Source organism: Centroberyx affinis, unplaced genomic scaffold (genome assembly GCF_046629955.1).
Source record: "Centroberyx affinis isolate AG114_WGS23_722 - 3 ecotype Tasmania unplaced genomic scaffold, CSIRO-AGI_Caff_v1 ptg000829l_1, whole genome shotgun sequence".
Taxonomy (NCBI): Eukaryota; Metazoa; Chordata; class Actinopteri; order Beryciformes; family Berycidae; genus Centroberyx; species Centroberyx affinis.
Window position 1 is genome coordinate 1 of NW_027279428.1, and position 25275 is coordinate 25275.

General features: G+C 41.3%; 4 protein-coding genes across 6 annotated transcripts; 3 read left to right on the top strand and 1 right to left on the bottom strand.

Moving 5' to 3' along the window:
- Positions 1 to 60: 60 nt before the first annotated feature.
- Positions 61 to 3525, top strand: LOC139645194 (ATPase family gene 2 protein homolog B-like; the record flags this gene model as incomplete). The annotated part of the gene is made up of 8 exons (XM_071520839.1): positions 61 to 345; positions 625 to 810; positions 976 to 1134; positions 1626 to 1835; positions 1945 to 2172; positions 2287 to 2421; positions 3005 to 3130; positions 3294 to 3525. Coding segments are annotated over 8 exons (1467 nt in total), but the record flags the coding sequence as incomplete, so codon positions are not given.
- Positions 3526 to 4142: 617 nt separating this feature from the next.
- On the top strand, positions 4143 to 5952 carry cunh15orf48 (chromosome unknown C15orf48 homolog). Its single transcript, XM_071520852.1, has 5 exons — positions 4143 to 4239; positions 4359 to 4419; positions 4757 to 4845; positions 5080 to 5140; positions 5431 to 5952. The coding sequence occupies exons 2-5, from the start codon at positions 4381 to 4383 to the stop codon at positions 5497 to 5499; spliced, it is 258 nt and encodes an 85-aa protein (XP_071376953.1). The 5' UTR covers positions 4143 to 4239; positions 4359 to 4380; the 3' UTR covers positions 5500 to 5952.
- A 2879-nt stretch (positions 5953 to 8831) lies between these two features.
- Positions 8832 to 18670, bottom strand: slc30a4 (solute carrier family 30 member 4). 2 transcript variants are annotated; one of them, XM_071520844.1, is made up of 8 exons: positions 18546 to 18670; positions 17528 to 18088; positions 16059 to 16205; positions 15030 to 15183; positions 14033 to 14249; positions 12939 to 13044; positions 12595 to 12729; positions 8832 to 10814 (listed from the first exon to the last, which is right to left on the bottom strand). In XM_071520844.1, the coding sequence occupies exons 2-8, from the start codon at positions 17919 to 17921 to the stop codon at positions 10660 to 10662; spliced, it is 1308 nt and encodes a 435-aa protein (XP_071376945.1). In that variant the 5' UTR covers positions 17922 to 18088; positions 18546 to 18670; the 3' UTR covers positions 8832 to 10659. The 2 variants fall into 2 exon arrangements, with proteins under 2 accessions (XP_071376945.1, XP_071376947.1); XM_071520846.1 differs by having other exon boundaries at positions 17528 to 18060; positions 18546 to 18653.
- A 29-nt stretch (positions 18671 to 18699) lies between these two features.
- bloc1s6 (biogenesis of lysosomal organelles complex-1, subunit 6, pallidin) lies at positions 18700 to 23460 on the top strand. Of its 2 annotated transcripts, none has more exons than XM_071520847.1 (6): positions 18700 to 18845; positions 19117 to 19204; positions 19444 to 19606; positions 21780 to 21867; positions 21960 to 22046; positions 22547 to 23459. In XM_071520847.1, the coding sequence occupies exons 2-6, from the start codon at positions 19141 to 19143 to the stop codon at positions 22664 to 22666; spliced, it is 522 nt and encodes a 173-aa protein (XP_071376948.1). In that variant the 5' UTR covers positions 18700 to 18845; positions 19117 to 19140; the 3' UTR covers positions 22667 to 23459. The 2 variants fall into 2 exon arrangements, with proteins under 2 accessions (XP_071376948.1, XP_071376949.1); XM_071520848.1 differs by having other exon boundaries at positions 18724 to 18845; positions 19104 to 19204; positions 22547 to 23460.
- Positions 23461 to 25275: the final 1815 nt, after the last annotated feature.

A 25275-nucleotide genomic window follows, 5' to 3' on the forward strand; every position in this document is an offset into this window, starting at 1 on the left:
CAGAGCAGCAAATAGTGACTGTATAATAGTGATAGTAAAAAAAAAAAATCTATGTTTTAGGTGGTGGGGTCCCGGCCAGGTGAGAGCGAGGAGAAGCTGCGGGGTGTGTTTGAGCGGGCGCGAGCTGCGGCAGAAGAGGGTCCGTGTGTGTTGTTCCTAGATGAGATAGATTCTCTGTGTCCGAGGAGAACAGGCTCATCGGCACCGGAGAACCGGCTGGTCGCCCAGCTTCTCACGCTGATGGACGGGATGAACCGGTCCGATCGCTTCCTCATCGTTGGAGCCACCAACCAGCCTGACAGCCTGGACCCGGCTCTGCGCCGGCCTGGAAGGTTTGACAGAGAGGTATAGATAATTAGATAGAAAATAAAGAGAAAAATGGAGTCCACACACCACAAAATATAGTCCCCAGATAATTAGTTTATTGACGTTTTGGCTCCAGGTCTTTCTTTAGAAACAAACCGTAACCCTAAACATCAATAAAGTAATTATCTGGGAGCTCTATTTTGCAGTGTGCAGACTCTATTTTTCTATTTATTGAGGTTTTCTTCTGTCCTTTACCTTCACACCAGCCTGTTTTTTGGATGTTGTTTTAGTTCTCTTAATCCTGTGTCTTTTCTTCAGGTCATCATCGGAGCTCCCACCTTGGCGCAGAGAAAGGCGATCTTGTCTGTTCTGTGTGAGAAGATGCCAGTGTCTCCCGGTGTGGACATGGCAGAGCTTGCACAGAGAACTACAGGTTATGTAGGAGCGGACCTGAGTGCGCTGTGCAGGGAGGCCGCCATGCATGCCATCCGACACAACTCACAGGTAAATACAATACAAAAACAACGCATCATATTGAATCATTACACTGTTACTTGACGACTTCTAGAGAACCATTTTAATATCTCTCTTTAATATCTATCTTTAAATGAACAAAATACATGGCTAGATGTGTAAATGTGTTCTCTTGTGTTGCCTTGTTGTATTCAGGGTTCAGGAGAGCAGGCCGTGGGGATGAAGCACTTCCAGGACGCCCTGAAGACGGTGCGTCCCTCCTGTCTGAGGAGCAGCCTGGGCCGGACTGAGCTCTCTCCAGTCTGTTGGGAGCAGATTGGAGGCCTGGAAGAGGTCAAACTCAAACTCAGACAGGTAGCTGAGTGCCAGTGCTTGAATTAGACCAGAGGTTTTCAAACGGTGTGCCTTGAGGCAAGGTCAAGTGTGCCATGGAATTTTGAGACCTCCAATGCATTTTACTCATAGTCTAACTTAGCTTCATAAAATAGCCTGAGTTAATTTTCAATGCAACATAAGCAGTAATTTGTATAAGCAGTCACTTCCTAATATAAGCTATTTCTTTCTTTTTTTTATATTTTCTATTTGATTTTATCCTATTTGCTCAGTCGGAGCGGACTGATTCATGTTGTTCATTCTATTTTATTAAGGGAGTGGGGGAATAATTATTGCGCCACACATCAGATGATGCAACGAATTTACAGTAGCTAGTCAATGACAGACGGCATAGGCTTTGAGTTGTAATGACAAAATATGTGCATCTCTTAAATAGTATGATGAGTAATTAAATCTTATTTTCTGTCCATCCCCTGTTCGTGTGCTGTCCCCTCCTGCTTCTGTACCTAAAGAGCATCGAGTGGCCGATGAGGTTCCCTGAGGCGTTTGTTCGTCTGGGTCTGAGTCGGCCTCGGGGGGTGCTGCTGTATGGACCTCCAGGATGTGCTAAGACCACGCTGGTCAGGGCCGCAGCTGCCTCCTCCCACTGCGCCTTCCTGTCTGTCAGCGGCGCCGACCTCTACTCTCCTTATGTCGGAGACTCGGAGAAGGCTTTAGCACAGGTACAATATATATCGTCTTTTTACAGTCAGTAAGAACACCTCACATTTGACCGTCTGTTCCCTCTGTAAAGCCCTGTTACTGTCTGTCCATGTGTGTGTCCATGTGTAGCTGTTTCGCCAGGCCCGGGCCTGTACTCCTTGTATCCTGTTCCTCGATGAGATCGACTCTCTGATCGGCTCCCGCTCAGACAGTCGGACGCCTCACAGCTTACAGACTCGCCTCCTGTCTGTGCTTCTGAACGAGCTGGATGGGGTCGGACTGAAAACCCTTGAGAGGAGAGGGACGGAGAAGATGCTCCAGGCAGAGGGAGAGGAGGAGGGTCACACACAGCAACAGGTCAGATATTGGGGAAAGGTGTCCTCACTCCTCTATTCACATAATACAAAATCTGATCAATATGAAGCGGTTTAGTGAACGTTTTGTGCTTTATGTTGTTTTTGCCCCTGGCAGTTGGAGTGCCAGGAAGTGTGCAACAAAGAAGTGATGATTGTAGCAGCCACCAACAGGCCAGACTGCTTAGACAGCGCCCTCCTCAGGCCTGGAAGACTGGACCACATCATCTACGTCCCACCGCCTGACCAGCAGGTAAATCATCTGTTGGATTCATGATGTGGCTCCTTATCTTAAAGACCCGCCATGCTACAGTACATACCACAATGACTCTACAATGTCATGAGTTCAAGTCCTACCTCCCCTCTCTCTTTCTTGTCTTTCCTGTCTTTCTCTAATGTCAAATGAAACCGAAAGCCCAAAAGACTCCGACCTCTGACTGAAACCAAAGGCTTCCAAAGGGGCTGAGCTTAATGCTTGTCTAAATCCACTTCTGGACTTAGACTTCCGCTCTTTGTCTCCCACTTTATATATTAGTAATGATCTTCATCTTGATTTATATAGCTCTTTTCAAAACAGTTACAAAGCACTATACAAAGATTAAAAAAAAGAATATCAACGGCAAAAGCAATAAAAGCAAGGTAAGGGAGTTATAAAGCATGGCAAGAGAGCAAAAAAGAGGTTAAAAAAATAAAAGGTAATAAAAAAAGTCTATAAAAATGAGTTTTCAGAAGTGATTTCAAAGATGATTCTGTCTCACTGTAACCTACAAAATGCACAGATAAAATGCGATTGACTGTGTGTGTGTGTGTGTGTGTTTCTCTGCATGTGTGTTCAGGCTCGTCTTGCCATCCTGAAGGTGTGTACAGAGACGATGCCCACGGACGCTGATGTGTGTCTGGAGGAGCTGGCCGCCCAGACTGAGCTTTACTCTGGAGCCGACCTGGAAAATCTGTGCAAAGAGGTAATGTGTCGAGCAACTGAGGGCCTTCTTACACCTGGTTATAATACCTGTCCTTGATGTGATCCTGCTCCGAAATGTACCTCCCCACATGCGGATGTAGACAGAGATTGTTAAGGAATAAACATGTTTAGCTGTAATATTGTTTGTTTGTTTTTCTTTTCAGGCCGCTCTGTTGACGCTGCAAGAGGAGAGCATGGAGGCCTCTGCTATCAAACACAGATATTTCCTCCAGTCCCTCAACAAAATGAGCCCCTCTCTCACCGCCCAACAGATCCACACATACCAAACCGCCCACAGATGACACTCCTCATATGACCAGTGGCACCATTCTTGTGCATGGAAAGACAATTCAGTGTATTGACACTAATAAGCTGGTTATGAAATAAAGTGAGCAAAACCTGTCCTTTTGTGTCCCTTGGTGTTCTTTTTTTTACTTACGAGTACTTGAAATGATGGTGGTGAATTTGTAATTCAATGCATTCTCCTGTGCTAAATTAATCTTGAGGTGATTAGTGGAGATGGAAGATGAAGAGGATAATGATGGCAATACACTTTTGCTGTAAAGGCACCCAAACTCTGGAATAATCTTCCTCCTACTGTTAGAGCTGCAAACTCAGCTGAGTCTTTATTCAGGCTTTCAATTGATTTTATCATTTTTATCATCTCTGTTTAACTTCCTACTGTATATTTTATGTTTGTTTGCTTTGGTGTTCTTTTATGTTGAGTTTTTTTAACAAATTATTGTTAAAAAAAAAAACACATTTACACACATATACACACATATATATACCTATTATTCTTAAATTGCTGTCACCCCTTGGTTTTGAAAGATCCTATATAAATATAGTCTTACTTCCTTACTAATAGATCAATCCTACTGCCCTTTTTCTTTTTGTTTCTTAATCTGGCCACAAGGGGGTGTTGCACACTCAGAAAAAATATTGATCATCAGCCAAGTTCAATCTATTGTAGAATTGGCCTCCACTGGTGGATTTCAATACAGGAAGCGGTGCCTGTCTACGTGCCTTGCACCTCGTATCACCTCTAGTCTAGTCTACTTGGCGGTCAGGATGCTTTCAGAGACATCAAGGACTTCTCAGCGACAACAGGTGAGACCTGCAACACGCAGCTGCATCCCTGACCTGTTGCCTCCACTTTACTGGATGAACTCACTGCCTCAGAATATTTATTATTAATTGGAAATATGATCAATTTGATTCCCATTTAGGTGTCCGAGAGGAATTTCAAAAATGTCTGGATTTATTAAAATGCTGAGAAAGAAAAAAGAGGTGAGTTGTTTACATCTTTACTGTGTTACAAGTGATTCCTGTTTGTAGAAATTAAAATTCCAACCCATGCAGGACACTTGAAATTCTGTTTATTCTTTGTTATAAAATACTCAAATGTTATGTTATGGGATATATGATATGATATGATATGATATGATATGATATGATATGATATGATATGATATGATATGATATGACATGACATGACATGACATGACATGATATCATATGATATGATATTATATGATATGATATATGATATTGTATTACTAAATAATGCACATTATAGAATATAATGCACATTGCATCCTAAACACACTGTTGCTGTATATTCTAGTTGATCCCTCTGATAGGATTCATGGCTTTTGCTGCCACAGGAGCCGCCTCTGCTTCTCTCTACTTCCTATTCACTAAACCTGATGTCATGTGAGTCTTAATATGTTGTTTCTTGTGTTTGTTTGTTTGTTTGTTTTTTCTCATTTTGATCTAAAATGTTCCATGGTTGGGTTTTTATCATATCAGGTAATTTAAATAGCATGCGAGATGTATATGTTCCTGTTTTTCATATTTCTTTCAGCCTCTGGCATGTCAAATTTGCACATATTTAATTAGGAAAAAAACCCTCCATAATGATGCCACATCTTTATTTGTTGTTTCTAGTTTGAATAGGACCAGAAACCCAGAACCATGGGAGAGATTAGATCCATCCAAACCCCAAAAGGTAATCTATAACATTCTTTTTATGTCTGGATGTTTGTTATTCAGCCTGCCGATTCATATTGGCATTGAAATAGGAGCAGAATCTGCCAGAGCGGAGCTGAAATCTGCTGAGTCACTGGGGGAGCACCGTTATCAAATTTGCCCCAGATGCTCATCATGATGTTGATGTTGCTGCACGGTGGTCTGTGTGTTGCCCTGCAGCCACTCAAGTTTCTGCCAATTTTAGTGAGTGTTGCACTACTTGTAGATCAAGTGTAGCCCAATATTTTGTCTCTGGCTTTTCCCCTGCAGCTTATCACCATCAACCAGCAGTGGAAGCCAGTCGAGGAGCTGGAGCTGGTGAAGAGCCTCACCAAGTAAAGGCCAGCCAGACCCCGGCTCCCCTGCACCCCTACCCCCCCATCAGTCTAACAGAATCCTTTCTGCACAGACTAGGGCACTTTGACATTCAGTGTGCGGAAATGCTTCTGCTACACCGGTGGGGGCTCAGCCTGCTGTGTAGCATCCCGGCCCAACGACATCCACAACAGCAGAAATCTGTGATTAACAGATGCTTATACTGCCATGAAGTACGAGTTAAATGAGGCTATTGTGCTTTGGCTTGCTGTGATTACAGATATAGATATTTAATAAGCTGTGGTGTTAAATATGACGAGGCAGCTAACAGTCCTCACAGCAACTTAGATGCTCTTACCAGAGATGTAAATGTACTATGTATCTAAATGCACAAGACTCACAGTGTAACATCAGTACTTGATATATAATAATTACATTAATAAATTATTACTGTGAAAGAATCGATTTTTCCTGTATATACTGATATAAAAATGAGTGCTTTTATTATCCATGGCCAAGAAACTATAAACATAGTTTGTTTGTTTGTTTGTTTATTTATTTAAGAAGGGACAATGCACATTAATTAACATGAGTACTTAAGTACATCATGTAAAAGTGCCAGATTTAGCCGTACAGGCTAGTTTTCATCTGCAGTCCCTGGCAGGTTGATGGCATATAAAAACATTAAGAGAAAAACATACAGGAACACATAGGCACATAAACACATAAGCACAGACAAAAGCATATAAGCACAGACAAATAGTAAAACAATGACATAACCCCTACTCCAGATTATGACAGCAGTCCCTGGCAAATTGATGGCATATAACAAAAAAAAAAAAAAAAAAAACATTAAAAGAAAACATACAAGAGCACACAAGCACATAAGCACAGACAAAAGCACATGAGCACAGAACAAATAGTAAACAATGACATAGCCACTATTCCAGATTATGACAGCATGTTTGATTGTCCAGTAACCACTGTTTTATAGATTTGGAGAAAGAGTAGAGAGATGTGATGTTCCTTAGTTCTGTGGGTATATTGTTCCAGGCATGTGCTGCTCGATAGGAAAAGGCTGACTGCCCAAGGGTACTTTTTCTATGTGGTATTTTACAATCCCCTCTGGTACTAGCTCTGGTAGATGAGTTTTGATTTTGTTTAATGAATTCATTGAGCGGAGGGGGGGCCAGACCATGAAAAATTTTATACACAAGCATTAATATGCACTTTCACTGTTTTTAGACTGATATCCTTGCACTAGTCTAGTCTAGCTAATGGTAATATGTCCTGTCTGCCCTTTCTCTGCTGCCTGATTTATAAAGGCAATGCTAATGAGTTGAGGTTGGGTTGGGGAGGCACTGCATCCCCTCCCTTAACTTATAATTAAACCGAAAGGTTATTGTATCTAATAATCTCGCTCATTAAAATCCCCAATATTTAAGAGTTTCTTTAAATGTTATTACCACATGGTTGTTGTGTCCCTCTGATGACAAAGAGCATGACACTTCAACTGGTTTTAACTACCAACCTGCCTTTCAGCTTGCAGGTTATTTAGTTAAAACTTTTCTATTTCATTTTCTGATTTCTAAGTCATATGTAAAAAAAGGCTGTCGGTGTTTGCATGTTTTTTGCAGACAGGCAAGGACTGATGAGTTGGTGCCAGTACAGCTGTAAAGTAATTACTCCCAACTGAGCGATGGGCAAATGCACTCATCTGCTCAGTTTATGGCTGTGTGGGCACTCAGCGCTCCTATTGTGTTTGATAACAAGAGACAATCCTCTTACTGTCATCTCCAATCTCAGAAGAGAGCAAGAACCTCTGAAATCCCTCCCTCCATCCATCCCTGATCAAAGTACTGTTGGTGCGCTATGAATCTTGATGGATTTCTCTCAAATTATTTCTGAACTAAACATTATGTGTGTATGAGAGAGAGAGAGAGAGAGAGAGAGAGAGAGAGAGATTCAATATCAATCAATTCATCCTGGCTGGGTGTTGTTACCTTCGTGTTTGTTTAACCACACCCTGATCTCTCTGTTTGAGTTACTTTATTATCAAGGAACCTATTTTTCTTATCTGGTTTCAGTTGCAGGTTTTATGTCAGTTTTAAGAGCATAACAACAAGGTTTGAACACACCTTACAAAAGGGTAAAAACATTTATGGTTCATCTATTTTCTCACTCTTATTGTTTGACTTTCTTTCAAATATCCTTTTTCTCTGCTCTTAGACACTACATGGACGCTGCCAATTAGCTTTCATAGCTTTGGAAAACATATGCACCTTTCAAACTTGTGAGGAAGAAATACCGTGGACAGTCATTGGTCAGAGGCCATGTTTCAATATTCTAATGCTTTTTCCTTTCATGTAATCAAAGATAATACATGTGCAAGCTACGGGCAGAACTCTGAACTTACTTGCACCTAATAAACTACACTGAAAGGTTAGTTAAAGGAAGGAAGAAGGCAGAGGAAGGATGTAGTGCAAAGTGTCGGAATTTGTGTACGTGACTGGACCACAGTCATAAACTCAGACATCATGTCACCACCAAACCACGCCCGTCATGTGACCAGGAAGTAATGTTAGGTGGAAGTCGCCATGTGTTGCTATAAGTAGTGTATAAAGTATATGACAACACTTGGGAAATGTCTCATCTTTTGTAACGTCACTTATGTATGAATAACAAGACTTCCATGAACTTGTGGTTGCTCACTCTCCTGCAAGTAATCCGTTTCTAAAAATATCCATATTGTTGCTATACCGAAATCGACTGTAATTGCCGCTTCAGTTCCAAAAAGCCACTATCGACCCAGAAGGCTCAGTATTTTATAATGCTTCAGAGTGAAGCAGGACTGTCAGGTGGATGCTGTAAACCCTTGGCTCTGTTATAATGCAAATAAAGGAGTTGGCTGGCTTTGGCTGGTTGCTTTTATGCTCACCCAACTGTTACCTGGAAACCAGGACACTCCCAGTTTCCTCATACTAATGTTGTCAATAATAAACTCTTAATTTGTCTTCATTTTGAGTATTGACTTTGATACAAAAGTCTCATTAACAGCAGCCCTTCTGTCAAAGTTTCAAAGGTGTGATAAACACATAATGCTCCATTATATAATGGAAACGAGGACAAACCCAGTCTTCAGTATTATCCATCATCCATTCAACACTAAAATCACAATAATTCCACAATAAAAGTAACAATTCACCCTTGAGAAGTTAATCAAAAGCATCCGTCAGCTTCTGTAAAATGACACCACCTAGTGTTGAGGATCAACAGCAACATGGCTAAACCACAGTAAGCAAGTCTGGCAAACCATTGCAAATTCACTGAGTGTTCAAATTGATTTCCAATGTTTTTTTTATTCACGTTAGTATTCTAGTTTAGAAAGTCATAATCATGTGATTAGTAAAAGGAAGCATGGTGGAGGCACTCTCACAACTGATAATAGAAATGTGGATGAAGAAACATATACAACAGTAACTAATTCAGTGGAAAATAACCAGATTAGAGAAGAAGCTTTCAGTTTGGAATGTGCAAATTACTGGTTCAGTTTTGCAGAGCAAAACAAACCCTCAAGTGGTTATAACACTAGTTCACAAATTAAATACAAGAACTAACCCTAACCTCAAGTTGTCCAGAAATATGAGATGTTCAGAGAAACAAAAGATCAAATATTTTATTACAAACAAAAACTGAGAAACCCAGTTCCTGATTTCCCTTGATTATTAATACCAGAACAATGGAACGGTTTAGAGTGAAACCAACCAGAGCCTGAGCACTTGACACAGAAAACATGATAAACACTACTATTGGCAAACTTCAAAATTCACACTGTTCCTCGTGAAAATACTGACCCTCTGAAACACTGAAAACCTCCAATTCTGTCAGATACTGTACTGGTGTGTCAGTGTGTGATATGAACACATTAATGTAGTAGGCAGCGTATAGTTGAAACCACACTGAACCTTTCCAGCCACTGTAGCATTTAACATTATCCAAAGTCAGTTACACTTTGATTGTCAGTTGCCTGCTCTCCCCCACAATAAATTACTGCTAAAGAAACATGTTACAGTAAAATAAGTGATGTTATTTTAAGTGTTGGTCAGTGTAGGGCTGGGCGATGATTCAATATTACCATTTATCATCTTTCAATGGAATCATATTGTGACAATATGGTGATTCTGGGATATTGCGACACACAATTCTGCTGTCTAAATTGATAACATGCAAATTAGATTTAAAAACTCTGACAAAATGAGGTATGTTAGGAATATTATTTGAAAATTCCAGTTTTGTTTGACATCACACCTAACATTATCATTCAGTCCAATGAGATGAACATTGATTTGATTATTTAACATCATATTTAACATATTGTGATATTGATTTCAGCCATATCGCCGAGCCCAAGGTCAGTGCAGCCAATTCAGAGAACTTAAAAGAATACAAAAAAACATCTTTTGACAAATTCCGCCATATAACAGCCTTTGGCAAAAGAAAGTGAGTATGATTAGGTGCATATGATGAGACACTCGACTCCAATAACAAAGGCTGGGAAACGCACTGCCTCAGCGATGCCGATGACACAGTGGTGAAGAGTGCAACTCCTACGCTCTGCGATTACAGCAATCACCAAGTGACATGAGGTACCTTTTCGTTTGCTATCATTCTTAGTAAAATAAAAAAAAAATAAAAAAAATCTTGAAGTATACAGTCCACCTAGTACCAAACAGTAAAATTACATCTGATGACATTACATCAGTTGTCAACAATCAAATAGTAGAATACAAAAAAAGGAATAGGGTTTTAGCTATTGAAATAGGCTTTAATGGTGATTTAAGAGCATGATTTTTTTCCTTTTTCCACCCGGCTGAACATTTAATATTCAACCTCTTTTCTGAAAGCTTTGCAAGCATAAGATAGAAGACCCTGGGGGACGTAGGGCTCCTTTCAATAGAAATGTGCATCTGCTATCGTTCCCCTGACTGTCCTTTGGCACAAGTGTTTGACTTTGTCCACTTGCATACACACTGGGGCTCCTGCTGTGGCGCGGAGCTGCAACAGCGGTGAACCATACTGGCCCTCTGCATAGTCTCTGCCTTGTGGCTCCATGAAATGCATTTTGTGTGTGTGTGTGTGTGTGTGTGTGTGTGTGTGTGTGTGTGAGAGAGTGTGTGTGTCTCTTCAGGCGCTGGGCAGCTGGCAGTGTGCACAGGTGTTTACTGGCCTCTGTCTGTGTGTCTGGACCTGCACTGTGCACCTGGTGAGACTGTAGGTGTGAAGCAGCAGGTGACGGGCCTTGGCCTGGACGTCCTCCCAGTTGCTAGCACTAGAGGGTGCTGTAAACACAGAAACACACAATTGAAGCCACCTATAAAAGCTTGAATGTCAAGTAGAAGTGGGTGTTTTTGTCTGTTTTCTTTCTGTTTTTTACATCAGCAATCCCATAATCTTATAAGAACTCCTTCATCCCAACCGCCATCAGCATTTTAAACAAACTATGAAAGACATTCGCACACTTATATCATGTCATATTTGCACGTTGCCACATGCACGTTTACCTTATGTTTGTTTTTAACCCTTATGCCTGTTATTTGTTTTTATGTGGTTTGTCTTTTTATGTCTTTTTTATGAGCCACGTCAAACAACATTTTGTGACCGACAAAGTTTTCTGAATCTGAATCACATGTTGAGATGAAGTGCCAATTAACTGTATCCATTTTGTAAGCTGAATATATTCTTTAAATGAAAAAAGTCATGGGCATAGAAAAAAAAACCAGTATCAACATGTGTTGTACACAGCGTTTACAGTGCCTTCAGAGAGTGTTCATCCCCCGGGTTTGTTTTTGCATTTTGTGTTGAAGCAGCCTGAATTCAAACTGGATTAAATTTGAATTTTTGTCACTGATCTACACACAATAATACAGCATTTTTTATTTACAATTTTTTTTTACAAATTAATTAAAAATTAAAGTCTGAAATGTTTTGTGTCATCAAGTAATCCTCTTTGCAGAGACACTCCCAGTTGAGTAAAGGTGCATCTAAATTCCCTTGGATGTCCTTGACATGTCTCTACAACTTGATGGGAGTCTACCTGTGGCCAAATCAATTGATTGGACATTAGAACAAAACAAATATGTCTTCAGCAGCAGGGACTGGGAGACTTGTAAGGATAGATGAAACAAAGAAAAAAGCCAATACAGGCAAATTCTTGAGGAGATCCTGCTTCAAAGCGCTAAAGACCTTAGACTCAGACAACAATTTATGTTCCAACAGGTCAGCGACCCTCAGCAAACAGCCAAATCAACACTGGAACGGCTTCAGAGCAAGAATGTCAAAGTCCTTGAGTGGCCCAGCCAAAGCCGAAACCTGAATCTTATTGGAAATCTGTGGTTTGACTTGAAGATGGATGTTTACAGACGATCCCCATCCAACTTGACCGAGTTTGACCAAATCTCCTAGGTAGAATGGGAGAAAATCCCAAAATACACACAGACACGCCAAGCTGATACAGACGTATCCAAGAAGCTGTAATCGCTGCCAAAGGTGCCTCTCCCAAGTATTGACTTGGGGAATTGAATACATAATGAAATGAAATATTTCTGTATTCCATTTTCCATTTTTAAATCTGCAAAAATCTCTAAATACAGTTTCAGTTTCCCGTCAATACGGGTTATTTTGTGTAGATTGTTGACAAAAAATCTCAATTTAATCCATTTTGAATTCCAGCTGTAACATGAAAAGGTTGAATACGTTTGTGAAGGCACTGTACATGCACTCCTAGTCTTAATGGGATTATGAGAATACTGTAATTATGACATGGGTCAAGTAAACACCTTGATCCAATGGTTAATATAATGAAGGACATAAACTATTAATATATCGATAATAAAAGTACATGATTGTTCAAAAAAGGAATGTTTACATTCCTTTACTATGCATGTAAACAGGTTAAATAATCAAATAACTCAAATTTAGTATATATACTAAATATACTCTCAACTATTACAGTTTTGGCTGAATGTAAATGCAGACATTCACTGCCGTTCACTAAATAGTACTTATGTAGACATTTCTTATTTCTCTTTTTGTATGCACTGATGTCCTGTGTCCACTCACAGAGCTGCAGATGCACCAGGGCGGCAGTCTTATCAGCAGTCAGCGCCCACACGTTCAGCTCATCGACTGACTGGACATCCTCCAGCTTCAGGAGGTCCTCTTTGATTCGCTGAATGTCCAGGTGCCTCGGAGTGCCTGACACAGCAGGAAATCCACCGCCATTAGACTCCACACATGTACACACCACAATAACGCACTCACACCCCTCTTATAGCAAAGTTTCTGTACAAAAAACTAAACAGCAAAATCTCTCAGCACTCCGGGACCAAGACTGGCATTTATTTTACTGGGAGCATCAAAGTATCAATAAAGTGAGAAGTGAGGAAAAAAACATTGACTCTTACCTTCAAGTACGATGACCCCCGTGTCTCGTATGATGCGGATAGTGGTGAACAGTACAAGAATGGAAAAGACGTAGGTACAGATGGGGTCCGCCAATTTATACTCCGGCTGTGAGGTCAGAGGGTTACATCAGATCAACTGAAATATATATATTTTTTTATTTCTCTAGGGAAAAGTAGTTGCAACTAGGGCCCAATAGTCACATAACAGTACATCACAGACATATCACTCTGTCTGTTTGTTGGACTATAACTCCTTTAGGGCCTCATTCATCTAGTAATAGCCACAGTCCACAGCCTTGCATGACCTGATTATAGCGTAATGAGCAGAAATCCACAGGAGACATCTCCAACATATACCTGAATAGGGCTGTCACTTTAAATTCAGAAGTCTAATTTGCATACCAACATGAGTTTGGGAAATTAACAGGGAAATTAAATTTTTAAAATAAATAAATAAATAGAAAATATACAATAAAAAATTCCTGTGTTGGCCTGTTTCTATGGCCAGGTTGTGTCCATTGATTTGGTACACTGTAATATCTTTCTCAGTTTTCTCTCTGTCAGTGCTATAGATTGACTGATTGATTGCTTGATTGATTGATTGATTGATTGATTGATTGATTGATTGATTGGGCTTACAAGACACAAAGACCCTAACCCTAACCTCAACAGACAAAAAGAAACAGGAACCTGTAAGCTATTCTGCTACCATGTAGTCTCTGTTTCCGGCCAAACAGAATTCAAGTTTACTTTATCTGCTTATGCCATGGCGCCCCCTTGTGGATACAAACGGGAAAACATGTGAAGCAACTAATTACTGGCCACTGCATATTTAGCCTTAAAAAAAAAGTGCCATTTTTGACATGCAATTTTGAAATTAATCTTGAATTCATCTACATTTTTGCTCCAAAAATTGAATTTGATACTTTGTTAAAGTGGCAGCCCTATACCTGAATTCATGTGTGGTACAAAGCAGCAATCTTGTTTTATAGACAACTCACAATTGGGAATATCACAAAATCGCTTAAAACTAATCTTGGCAAACAGTAAACAGCTACTGCTGCTAAAACCAGAGCGTGAGAAAGGCGAGGCACCTTGAAGCGGACGATGTAGGCAGCTATGAGCACCCCAACACTCTGGACCAGGTCTCCCAGAGCGTGGATGAAGGCGGCCCGGACCGCCAGGCTGCCGTGCGGCCTCTGCTGCTGGCCGGACCCAGCCGGCTGGGAGCCTGAGCCGGCCGCGGGGCCGTGGGAGTGACCGTGACCGTGGGAGTGGAGGTGACCGCTCTGGTTCAACAGGAAGCCCATGCTGAAGACATACAAAAACAAAGAGGAAGGGATTATTGTTCTGAGCAGCGACAAGGTGGGGACTTAGAGTCACATGACTTGGACTCGAGTCAGTTTTAATTGCTTGAGACTCGACTTGATGCATGAAGAGAAGACTTAAGACTTGACTTGGATTCTAGTGACTTGGGACTTGACATTGACCTGTACTTGAAAAGATTTATAAAGTCCTGACAAAAGATCTTGTGTTTGTGTAAATGACTTAGAATGACATTTATGAGATTTGTTCCACCAGACGACTGAATTTAAATTCTATTTTCTGAATTTGTATGGAATGATTGAATTTATTGAAGTTGAAACTGATTATAGAAATCAAACTCATGATGTTTTTATACTACTAAAGTAATATTGCATTTAAAAGTGCTAGATATTTTGTTTTCTTTAAGATATTAAATTGATACTGGACTCTTGATTTGTTCTGACTTGACAAGCTGACATTAGGACTTACTGTCGAGGGCTTAGAAATTGCAACAATTCTTCATTCATCTACCTACCTCTGTGGTCAAACATTACACATTGAGGATCAGCAACTAAATTACCAAACTAAAGTGCCATAAAGAAAGTACTTTGGATGGAATTGTTAATTTTTTGCTGATACACTCACAGACAGGACAGGATTGAGCCTTTTTCCGGATCCTACAGTACAGGTCTAACTTTGCGAAACCAGCCCACCATTTTCTATAGACAGACATTTCACATGTAGTGCAGCGAGAGTGACGTGTGTGTATATGCATGTGTCACTCACATGAGGTTGACAGCCACCCCAACAGCTGCAGTGATGAGCATGACATCGCCATCTATGTTGAAGTCTTGGTGCACCGTCCTCTGAACCGCCTCATTCAGCAGGACCCCCGTCAGGATGTAGATCAGCAGCACGCTGATCCCTGCCGAGACCACCTCTGGGATAGGAAGTCAGAGTCAACCGCATATACCAAGCACACTCACATGAACAGTGGAAATAGAAGCTGTGGATAGGCTTAAAGACGCCATGAAGTGGCATGGAGAGCGTGATTCACTTCCATGTATTGACGGATTTCCCAATGAAACAGAAAGTTAGGATGGGAAGGGTCAGCAGCAGGGGCTTATAAATATATCGAAATTAATATCGCAGAAGTGGGAGCGCCAACGTCAAACCCACTCAGATCAAACATGGACAGTCAGCAGTTTGCACTTGGTTGTGGAGGAATATTCTCTGCCTCCGTCGCCGCCCCCCCCCCCCCCCCCCGCCGTCTGGGAAAAGAGTTTTCGGTGGCGCACAGCCAAAAGCAAAACACACCTTCGTCCCATCTAGCTGAACTCAGCTTGCATGTTAGAAAAAAAACATACCAGGGAGTGGGGGGAATAATTCCAACAGTAAATTTTATATACAGCCTCGAGTGCACGATGAGTCATCAACAGAAATGTGTTGTTTACCGGAAAATGTCTAGAAATCTTCATTTTTTTGTCCAGCAACATTGGTTATTTTTAATTTCATGGGGTCTTTAAACAGGTAGTGATCAGTAAGGAAGAAAGAAACAGTTTGTGCTTATTAAGTGAATCTAAAGCAGCCAACGGGTTGCGAAGGCATCCTAAGGTCAAAGATGTGATTGAGGTAAAATGGGATCAGATCCAGCTTGAACACTGCTGATCACACACATTCTTCTTTGAACATGATCCATCTGCATCAAATCCTCCTGTATTTGGCCGCCTCATACAACAGAGAGACAGAGAGAGGGAAGAGAGAAAGCGGGAGAGGAAAGAGGAGAGGGGACGCGGTCTGAAATCAGAGACTTACCCAGGCGATGCAGTCCGAAGGTGAATCGTTTGGTGGGCGGTTTGGCAGAGAGCCAGAGGGCCAGCAGGGAAACCAAAATGCCCACCAGGTCTGTGAGCATGTGCAAGGCGTCAGTCATAATGGCCAAGCTGTTTGCAACATAACCACCTGAATGCAAAACATACAGTCAGATCATCCAATAAAACACAATGTCAACATTACAGTAGCATTAGCTAAGGTCCATCTAAGCTACTTGTGCATGTATGAAGTATCAGGTGAGACAACAAGAATGAGATATAGATCAAGGACGTACAAGGGCAGAGGGGAAGAAACCATCTCAAACCATGAGCCATGAAGGGCCAAGAGTATGCAGGTTTTCATTCCAACCAAAGATTACATCAGGTGATTACACCAATAAGTTCCTCTTCTCTGGTTGTAGGTGAGCTAATCAGTGAAACAACCTGCTGTAGTCTTTGGTTGGAATGAAAACCTGCAGACTCTTGGCCATCCATGGCACATAGTTTGAGAGGGACAGGTGGATTGATTGTGCATTCATGTGCTTGTGGGAAAGTCCGACATCTGGGACTTCCAAGTCAGCTGCTAAACAGCGTTGCATTTATGTGCTATTTTTGTTGGAAAATCAAACCAGGAAGACAAACAATAAACAAACAGACGTCCTTGACAAACGTCATTCAAATAAATAATAATAAAATAATAAATGTTGGGTTAGTCTGGCTAACTACAAACTTGCCATAAAGGAGCATCTATGTGTTTTCTTACTGTTGACTGACAAAACTTTTTGCCTTGTTGAGAAGGTTAAAGGTCACCATTGCGTCATAGCTCGGAAACTTGGGTAGCAAAATTTTCTCAGAGTTTCCAACTTAATCACCCGACGTTGGAGGGCGTTCGTGTGAAATTTCCATGTAGGAAATTATTTTTTCTGATATATCCAATAGCACATGAACGCACAATAAAACGAATACAAGAAAACTTTGGATCCTTCACTTGCTAGTAAAAAATGTAATTATAAAAGGCAGTGATCCAAAAAGAAAAGCAAGGCACTCTGTCTCAAGTGGAAAAAAGATTTAAAAAAAAAAAAAAAAACCTGGGCTGCAAGATTAATCATTGTTTTGTCATGGTCATTGTGTCATTTGTCTTTTTTATTTTTATTTCACTTGAGAGAGAGAGAGAGAGAGAGAGAGAGAGAGAGAGAGAGAGAGAGAGAGAGAGAGAGATAGATCTTTCTAGTTACACAGTTACAAAGTGCTTTATAATATAAATAAATAATTATTATTTTTCTTTAGTACAAGAAACTCAGGGCAAGTCAGGCTGTAGTTCCCACATCAGCTGTTTAGCTGAATCTGATGTGTTTAACTGGACAGCCTGTCTGTCTCTGTGACATCTCTACTTGTTCGCCATAAAGCTGACGAGACACTGATGCGAGAGCAGTGATAATGGTTAGGTACTGGTGTAACTCTGCACCTTCTTACCTACAAGTTCCCCTATCATGAAAAGGAAATAGAGCACAGCTGCGATGCCGAGCTTCTTCATCACCCTCCTCTGCTTGATCCTCTCCCTCTTCTTGGTGCAGTTGTCACAGGGGTCCATGTTCAGTCCCGGGCTGCCCAGGCTGGAAGAGGAGCCGAGCAGCGAGTCATCATCATCCACCACCACCGTGTTCACCGCCACCCCGTTGGACGGAGCCCCGGCGGAGTAGTCCGACATTTCTCCAGAGACAACCACTTTCAGTTTGTTGAATTTGGGAGCTTCATCCTCCACCAGCTCGTCGGAGAAGTCAAACGGCGCCGTGTCGCTCAGGTCCCAGTCGTCTCTCTCCCTCTTGAAGGCGGACCGCACCTTGCTCATGAAGTTCGCACCTGACATCTTTAACTGCGGGGAGGTGGATTCAGCTGGGGTCACTGTGGGTTTCTGGCCTTCACGGAGGTCAGTGGGAGGTAATCATTCACATTCTTCTGTACTGCGCGCTAGCAAGCCTGCTGTCCTCTCCTCTCCATTTTAGCGCCTGGAGGAAAAACCACCCAGTGGATCAACTGTAGAAAGGAAAGTGATACCAAACGATCACATAAACGTCCACGCCTACACACCAAACCTCAGCAGTGCTAACGATTTAATTTTTATCAGTGCCGCTGTTAAATACCACCGGCCATTCACTAAAAAAAATCACGTGAACTTAATTTTGACAGACCTACTATGCTAGCTATCTAGTTGGTGAGTGAATATGCTAATTCTAAGTGCTGAGGTAATGTACAGCCCCACTTGAACAGCTAAACCTTGAGTACATTCGTCCTTTGAAGAAAGGCAAACTGACTGAAAATAATCGGCTGGATATTGCGGAATGTGCGACGACAGATGAAAAGTTCACTAACGTTAGCCTTGGCTACAGTTACCAAGCTAGCACAGGCTAGCTTGCCTTGTTGGTTGTTCGCGACAAACAGCAAGCGCTTGTATTTTCTCGGAGTTTGTTGAGAAACAGACAGTCAGACTTACCAATAACCGGGCTTTTCGCCTGTACAAATGTATCTCGTTCAATGTTAAATACTGTCATTGTAAAATTGATGTAAACATTGTGCCCGTGCCGCTGCCTCCCAACCCGGAAGCAACACTAACAAGTTTGGTTTCATGCGCAGTCACATGAGTGACGTTTCCAGTCACATGATGTTTTTTCAGACGCAGCAACTGATGATGGACAATACTTCATAGCCTAAAACCCTCACATTACCTCTGCCTTTCATCAACTATATACGACACCTGACGCCTACAGCTACCGTTAAACAGACTGTCTAACAGGTAAGCCGGTGTTGATTGAGGTAACGTCTGTTAGCGCTCATATTTGTTGACTTACAGCCAGCAGGCTGGATGCTGCAGGGTCATCAGGCTACACAGCATGAAGCAGCTGAGCAAGCTAAAACTTCAGCATGTCGATGCTTACTCATGCTGTTTTGATAAGCTGTGACCCACATAGTATTTTTTCACTGGTGTTTTCCATCGTGGTCGTGATAAACGCGAGAGCTAGTTAGCTATCTGATGCTTGGTTCTTCTTTTCAGTTTTTGCAAGCAGTCTGGGTCAACAGTGTCGTGACGCATGGAGGCAGAAGGAAGGGAGGATGAGGGGCCTTCGTCCCACAGTGAGCTTCCCCACAATAAAGGTGTGTGCTTTCACAACAATACCTAACCTACTCTCTACTGGTCTACTGTCTGCATCTGGAGGCCTGGAGGCCTGGAGGCTGTGGCTCAGCTGATTTCAGCTACAGCCTATGCAACTGCATTCATGCGATTAAATTACTATCAGACCACTAGAGTCGATGCTAATTGGTTAATTTAGTCTGTGAGGTTTTGTGAAGCAATGATAAATGCTTTGTTCACTTTTTTCTTTCATCTCTAACAGAGCTTAGGTTGACACCACAGGAGTCACTGCGTCCTGAGAGCTCGGGCCCTGCAGAGGAAGTCGTGTTAGTGGATCAGGAAGCAGTAGCAAAGCTCACAGAGGGATTACTGTCCCACTATCTGCCAGATCTACAGAACTCCAAACAAGTCCTCCAAGAGCTCACGTGAGTATTCCCAGGAAAGCTTAATGACACATTACAATTGGAGCTGGTGGTAACACTCTTCAGCCTGGCTCAAACCAAAACCCTCAGCTCACCAGCACCATGTGACCACAAAAATTCAATAGGCATCCCCTACTAGGGAGGAAAACTGGGGTAGTGGCAAAGTTGGGGTATATCATGTGCCATGGAGGGCAGGTCTGTGAGGATGTGCAAAGCATCAGTCATAATGGCCGAGCTGTTTGCCACATAACCACCTGAATGTAAACACACAGTCAGATCATCCAATGAAACACAATTTGAACATTACAATAGCATCAGCTAAGGTCTATCTGAACTCCTTGTGCATGTATGAAGTAGAAGGTGAGACAAGTATGAACAAGTATGAGATTAGACAGGTATGACTCCCTGCAGATATTGATCAGGGGGGAAGAAACATATCAAACCATGAGCCATGGAGAGCAGAGAGTTTGCAGGTTTTTGTTCCAACTAAGACTACAGCAGGTGATTTCACCAATTAGTTCCTCCTCTCTGGTTGTAGGTGAGCTAATCAGTGAAATAACTTGCTGTAGTCTTTGGTTGAAATGAAAACCTGCATACTCTCGGCCCTCCATGACACACAGTTGCCTATCCTGGGGCTACTTACCCCTCTAACCCAGTGGTTTTAAATCCTGTCTTCTGGACCCAGAGTACTGCTGGCTTTCTATCCTGCCAGTTAGTTAATTGCATTCACCAGGTATAAAAAGTCCCTGATTACAATGCTAGAATGAAAACCAGCAGGGTTCGGGGTCCTGAGGACCAGAGTTGAAGACCACTGCTCTAAACTTCACTCATCACAGAGACCCCAAATAGAGAGCAGGGCTCCACTTATCCAGGTCTCTGTAGCACTGGAGCTGACCGTTTCTGGCCACTGGCAGGCACTCTTTGCCCAGTACTTGCCCCCAGCCTGGCTCAATCCGGAAACCCTCTGCTCTCCAGTGCTGTGTGACTTGTCTTATTCAGTATGGGACCTGAAAAGGATCCAATTCAAATGGCAAAGTGGAGGTATTTCAACTTAAGAGTGAATTTATATCATGGGGCCATGTCACTGTTAAAGGTGGATGTGGAAAGGGACGGGCCTTTGTTATACCTTGCTTCAAATAATCTAAATTTGATCTTGGAGGTTTCATTATGATGGTGAAAATAAATTATCTTCCTCACAAAAGTCTGTAGAGATTAGAGAGATTTTACTTTTTTTTTTTCCTCTATCCCTTCCCCCTTCCCCAGGTCCTTTTGTCCTCTTGCCAGGTCGTTGTTTGTTCTGAATTGACCTGCCTGGTTAAATAAAGGTGAAATAAAAAATAAATAAAATAAAAATGTATGTGGAAGATGTAGGTAAAAAAAATCATACATGCGTACATGTGCATACAAACACTGGTATGCAGTACAGAAAATAGAGGCACAGATAATTATGAGCTGTGCAGAATTGGATAGGTGAGTTTCTTCATGATTGTCGACCCGTGTAATTCTCGGCTATGATAATGATTACAAGTTTCAGCATCAGCATGCTGGCCTTCACTTGTAGGTATAAATGAATCTAAAACTACTTGCAGTGTCTTTCACAAACTTGGTGAAATTCTGTGAGACCCTACTAAACATTTTGTTATTGTCTGAATGATTATCATATTGCATTTTTTCCAGCAATTGCACATTTTGACTCAATTAACCATCAGGAGTCTGTGTGCTGAATGTTAATCTATTACTTAAACAAAAATGTCACTGTCAAACTACGTAGTCTTTCTTTATATGGCTGACAATATAATTAGACTGTTATAAGAGGCAGATGGATGGAAAGGAAGATGATGTCCAGATGGCAAAGGAGAGTGTGGCAAATATTTAGCTGAACACTCAAGAGGAGTTGATAAAATGTAGCCTAGTAGACTGTTATACCATGCCATACCATGACAAAAAAATATTCTCATTCTTCAATTTTCTGCATTATGTTGCATTAATAATTGATGATATTGACCCAATAATATCTAGTTACTGGACATTGCTGACTGTTCCACTTGTCCCCTAAAATTTAGTCAGATTTTTCATTTTCAGAATCTTATATTATCACTTTAACATGTCTTAGGTTTTGGTGAAGTGGTGCCTGTGATTACATACATTTTTTGTTCTTCATTTTTGTCTTGACCAGGCAAAACCAAGTGATACTGCTAGACACACTGGACCAAGAAGTAACCAAGTTCAGAGAGTGTAATGCCCTACTGGACCTCAATTCACTGGTATGTTTGGACTATGTTATAATCTAATTTCTTTGTACTCACTACCCCTGCCAGCAGTCATGATTTCTAATCCAGTTTGTTGATGATATTAGTTTACAGAGGCAAAGGTTTACCACAATAAACTGGTGAACATACGGAAAGAGATGATGATGCTCCACGAAAAGACGACAAAACTAAAGGTATCTGTCTGCTCATCAACTTTTACATGACATGAGTGTTTTGTTAACATGCAAGATGGATAGACTGACTGCATTAATGGCTTGCTTTATGATTAGGAGAAAGTAAAGCTGGGCGATAAGTCAATATTATCATTTATCGTCTTTCAGTGGAATCCTATCGTGATGACATGGTGATTCTAGGATATCGTGACACAATTCAGCTATATAAATTGATAACAAGCTAATTTTATTTAAAAAACGATAAATTCAGGTGTGGTAGGAGTATTATTTGAAAATGTCAGTTTTGTTTGACATCACACCTAACATTACCATTCGGTCCAATGGGATGAACATTAATTTGATTATTTAACATGTGATTTTGCATACGTGAGCCATATCGTGATATTGTTTTCAACCATAATGCCCAGCCCTACGAGAAAGGTTAAAGTATATGGATGATGGATACAAAGTAAATAATAGATGCATTGATTGATTAAATGTCGACTGCTCTTCCCTCTCAGAAAAGGGCTTTGAAGCTGCAGCAGCAGAAGCAGAAGGAAGCGTTGGAAAAGGAGCAGCAACGTGAGAAGGAGCTCGAGAGAGAGAGGCAGCTTATTGCTAAACCTGCTAAAAGAACGTAGGATCACCAGCCACAACTGCTGTATTAACTCTACCATTGCCAAGAACATCACAAACCAAAGACATGGACTGAATCATTGAATGCTGGTACATCCCACACTATCAACCTCTGATGACACACACACACACACCTGAGCGCTCCACTGAGAATGGTAGAGTTTACTCAAGAGACTTTCGCAGCCTTCGTATAACAACCAGGAGGGGAATCAGTGCGTTGGCTGTATATTTTTTGTCAAAGAAGAAGTGTTAACCTTTACATCTTGGTGCTGGGCCTCATGTCTTGGTTCGATGCCCTATCAATGTTGAATGTTATAGAACAGTCTGTTGGTAGATATCAGATACGTAAATTTTCTTTCTGGAGTCCGGATATTATGATAATGGATGACAGTGTGTTACAGTGTTGCCCCCATCATACGCTGCATCGATTTAAATTTGTTTAATAGGCCTTTCAAGAGGTTTCTATGCACTGTTAAGCACTTAAGGCCAGAACAACATTGTTTGTACCATTAATAATAAAATCAACACAGCTTGGTTTGTAGTAAACTGACTTTTGACTTTTAACTGACTGGCTCTTACATTTGTTTTACCTTCCATTCAGTATCCACATGAAAAAACAGTGGGGAAAGGTCTTCCAAGGTAGCCCAAAGATAAATCAAAAAATAAACATATGGAATGCAAAAAGTGAAAGTTTATTAATGCTACATATGAGCGCATAAATGAATAATAACACGTAAGTAAGCAAGGAACACAAAAATGGTGTATGTACATAAGCATTTCAAACTCAAAGTTATGTTTTTTTGTTCATTTGTGCGCGTATATGTTGCATTAATAAACTTTCACTTTTTACCTTCCTTTTTGTGCAACATCTTCTAAGCTCTTCACAGTGAAAGAGTATTAGTGCCTGCCTTAGAGCTGTAGTCCTGTATATTACTGTTGCATACATTTCTGCATAAACAAAATCATGAAATATGAGCTTGTGAGTTCAAAGTTTACTGATAATGTCGAAGGTTGAGGTCTTCCAGTGTGTATTTACAGTTGGTTCCTCGTTGTATGAGTGTGTGTGTTGTCCGCATGTTTGTGTGTCTGAACCATGGTGTAAACTTCCTCTTGTTCTCAGTCCCGCTTGTGTAACAAGTGATGATACAAACTGTGTGAAGCAGTATAGTCCACTAGATGTCAGCAGAGGCCTGCTGTATGTCTGCATCACTGGATCTAGATCAGGGAGGGGTATTTGTGTCGTGGATGGCAGACCGTATGCAGGTTTTCATTCCAACCAAACACGACACCAGGTGATTTCACTGGTGATTAGCACACCTACAATCAGAGTGGAGGAGCTAGTCAGTAAAAACAGCGGGTATAGTTTTTGGCTAGAATGAAAACCTGAAGACTTGGTTGCTTGCTCTTGATCTATGTGCTGGTTAGGTCCTACAGTCCTAGTTGGCTCCACTAACAGCTGCAGCTCTTTCCTGATAAACATTGAATTATCATTGAATTGGTAAACACTTCACAGTTGTTGGCAACCAACATTGTGTCTTTTCACACACATTTTAGATACTTGAATTTAAAGCCCCATTATCACATACCAGCAGCACAAATGGGACTTTGTTGACAGAAAAGTAGGTTACATTCCTCACCATCCCAAGACAGCCATGTGTCTGTCCCACCTCCTACAATTCACATAAAACTCTAATTTTACTCTTACTACTACAGCAGGAAACTCATTCAAAACCAACATGGCTTACTCCACCCCCACCCACTCCTGCTTGGAGCGGAAACAACGCTGGCACCGCAATGTGGCCAAGGCAGGGTCCAGAGGTTTAGACCGTGGATCGGGGCGAACTTGATCCCACCTTGATGAAAATGAAGCAATTCAGAGGAAACCACATTTTGAATATAGTCTCTGTATGTTGACACTGTTTTTTGTTTGAGTTTTTGTTTTGTTTATTTTCAAGCACAGTGGATCGACATAAGAATACCCATTGTTGCAACACTGATGGCTGTTGTTTTGTTTCATTTTCCAGAAAACTGGTTTAGTGTAATGTAAAAAAAAAAAAAAAAAAAGGAGAGAAACTCTGCTTGAATCTGCACTATATGAGGCAGGACAGGGCCTCATTGGAGGCGGGTATATACTTAACAATAGGTCCTACTGGAGATTTCCTGCTGGTAAAATATTACTATCCAGAAGTGTAAAAATAGATTTATGATTGAGGGGAAAAAATCCAAGGCACTCGGCGCCCTGATGAACACCAGATCTGATCGATACTTGTTGGTCATGTTTTTAATGTTTTAATAAAGGCTTTTTAATTATTTTTGTACCAGCAGAGCAGCCTTGTTTTTTTCCCCTTGTTTGGAGATGCATGTCATCTTGATAGTAATATTTTTACCAGCAAGAAATCTCCAATAGGACCTATTGTTAATTTACTGGGTTAGATGCGCTTGATTCAATAGGGCCCCTTTCTTCTGCAGGGTGGGGGCGTGTGAGGGCCTTGAGGGGCTAGACGGCTCAGAGAAGCCGTGGTTTCCGAGGCTGGGCCCTGCTCCTCTCAGCCCTTTGGTTTTGACTCGTCTCTGCTTTTAGAAACTTGGCCGTCGGGGAAAAACACAAACCCCT

Excerpts from the sequence above, each read along its gene's own strand:
- cunh15orf48 (XM_071520852.1), top strand. The coding sequence starts at position 4,381 with ATGTCTGGATTTATTAAAATGCTGAGAAAGAAAAAAGAG. Across the intron at positions 4,420-4,756 it reads TGCTGAGAAAGAAAAAAGAG|TTGATCCCTCTGATAGGATT; the intron begins GTGAGTTGTTTA and ends TGTATATTCTAG. Across the intron at positions 4,846-5,079 it reads TTCACTAAACCTGATGTCAT|TTTGAATAGGACCAGAAACC; the intron begins GTGAGTCTTAAT and ends TGTTGTTTCTAG.
- slc30a4 (XM_071520844.1), bottom strand. The coding sequence starts at position 17,921 with ATGTCAGGTGCGAACTTCATGAGCAAGGTGCGGTCCGCCTTCAAGAGG. Across the intron at positions 16,206-17,527 it reads CATGATAGGGGAACTTGTAG|GTGGTTATGTTGCAAACAGC; the intron begins GTAAGAAGGTGC and ends TTTTGCATTCAG. Across the intron at positions 15,184-16,058 it reads CTTCGGACTGCATCGCCTGG|AGGTGGTCTCGGCAGGGATC; the intron begins GTAAGTCTCTGA and ends TTCCTATCCCAG.
- bloc1s6 (XM_071520847.1), top strand. The coding sequence starts at position 19,141 with ATGGAGGCAGAAGGAAGGGAGGATGAGGGGCCTTCGTCCCACAGTGAG. Across the intron at positions 21,868-21,959 it reads TACTGGACCTCAATTCACTG|TTTACAGAGGCAAAGGTTTA; the intron begins GTATGTTTGGAC and ends TGATGATATTAG. Across the intron at positions 22,047-22,546 it reads AAAAGACGACAAAACTAAAG|AAAAGGGCTTTGAAGCTGCA; the intron begins GTATCTGTCTGC and ends CTTCCCTCTCAG.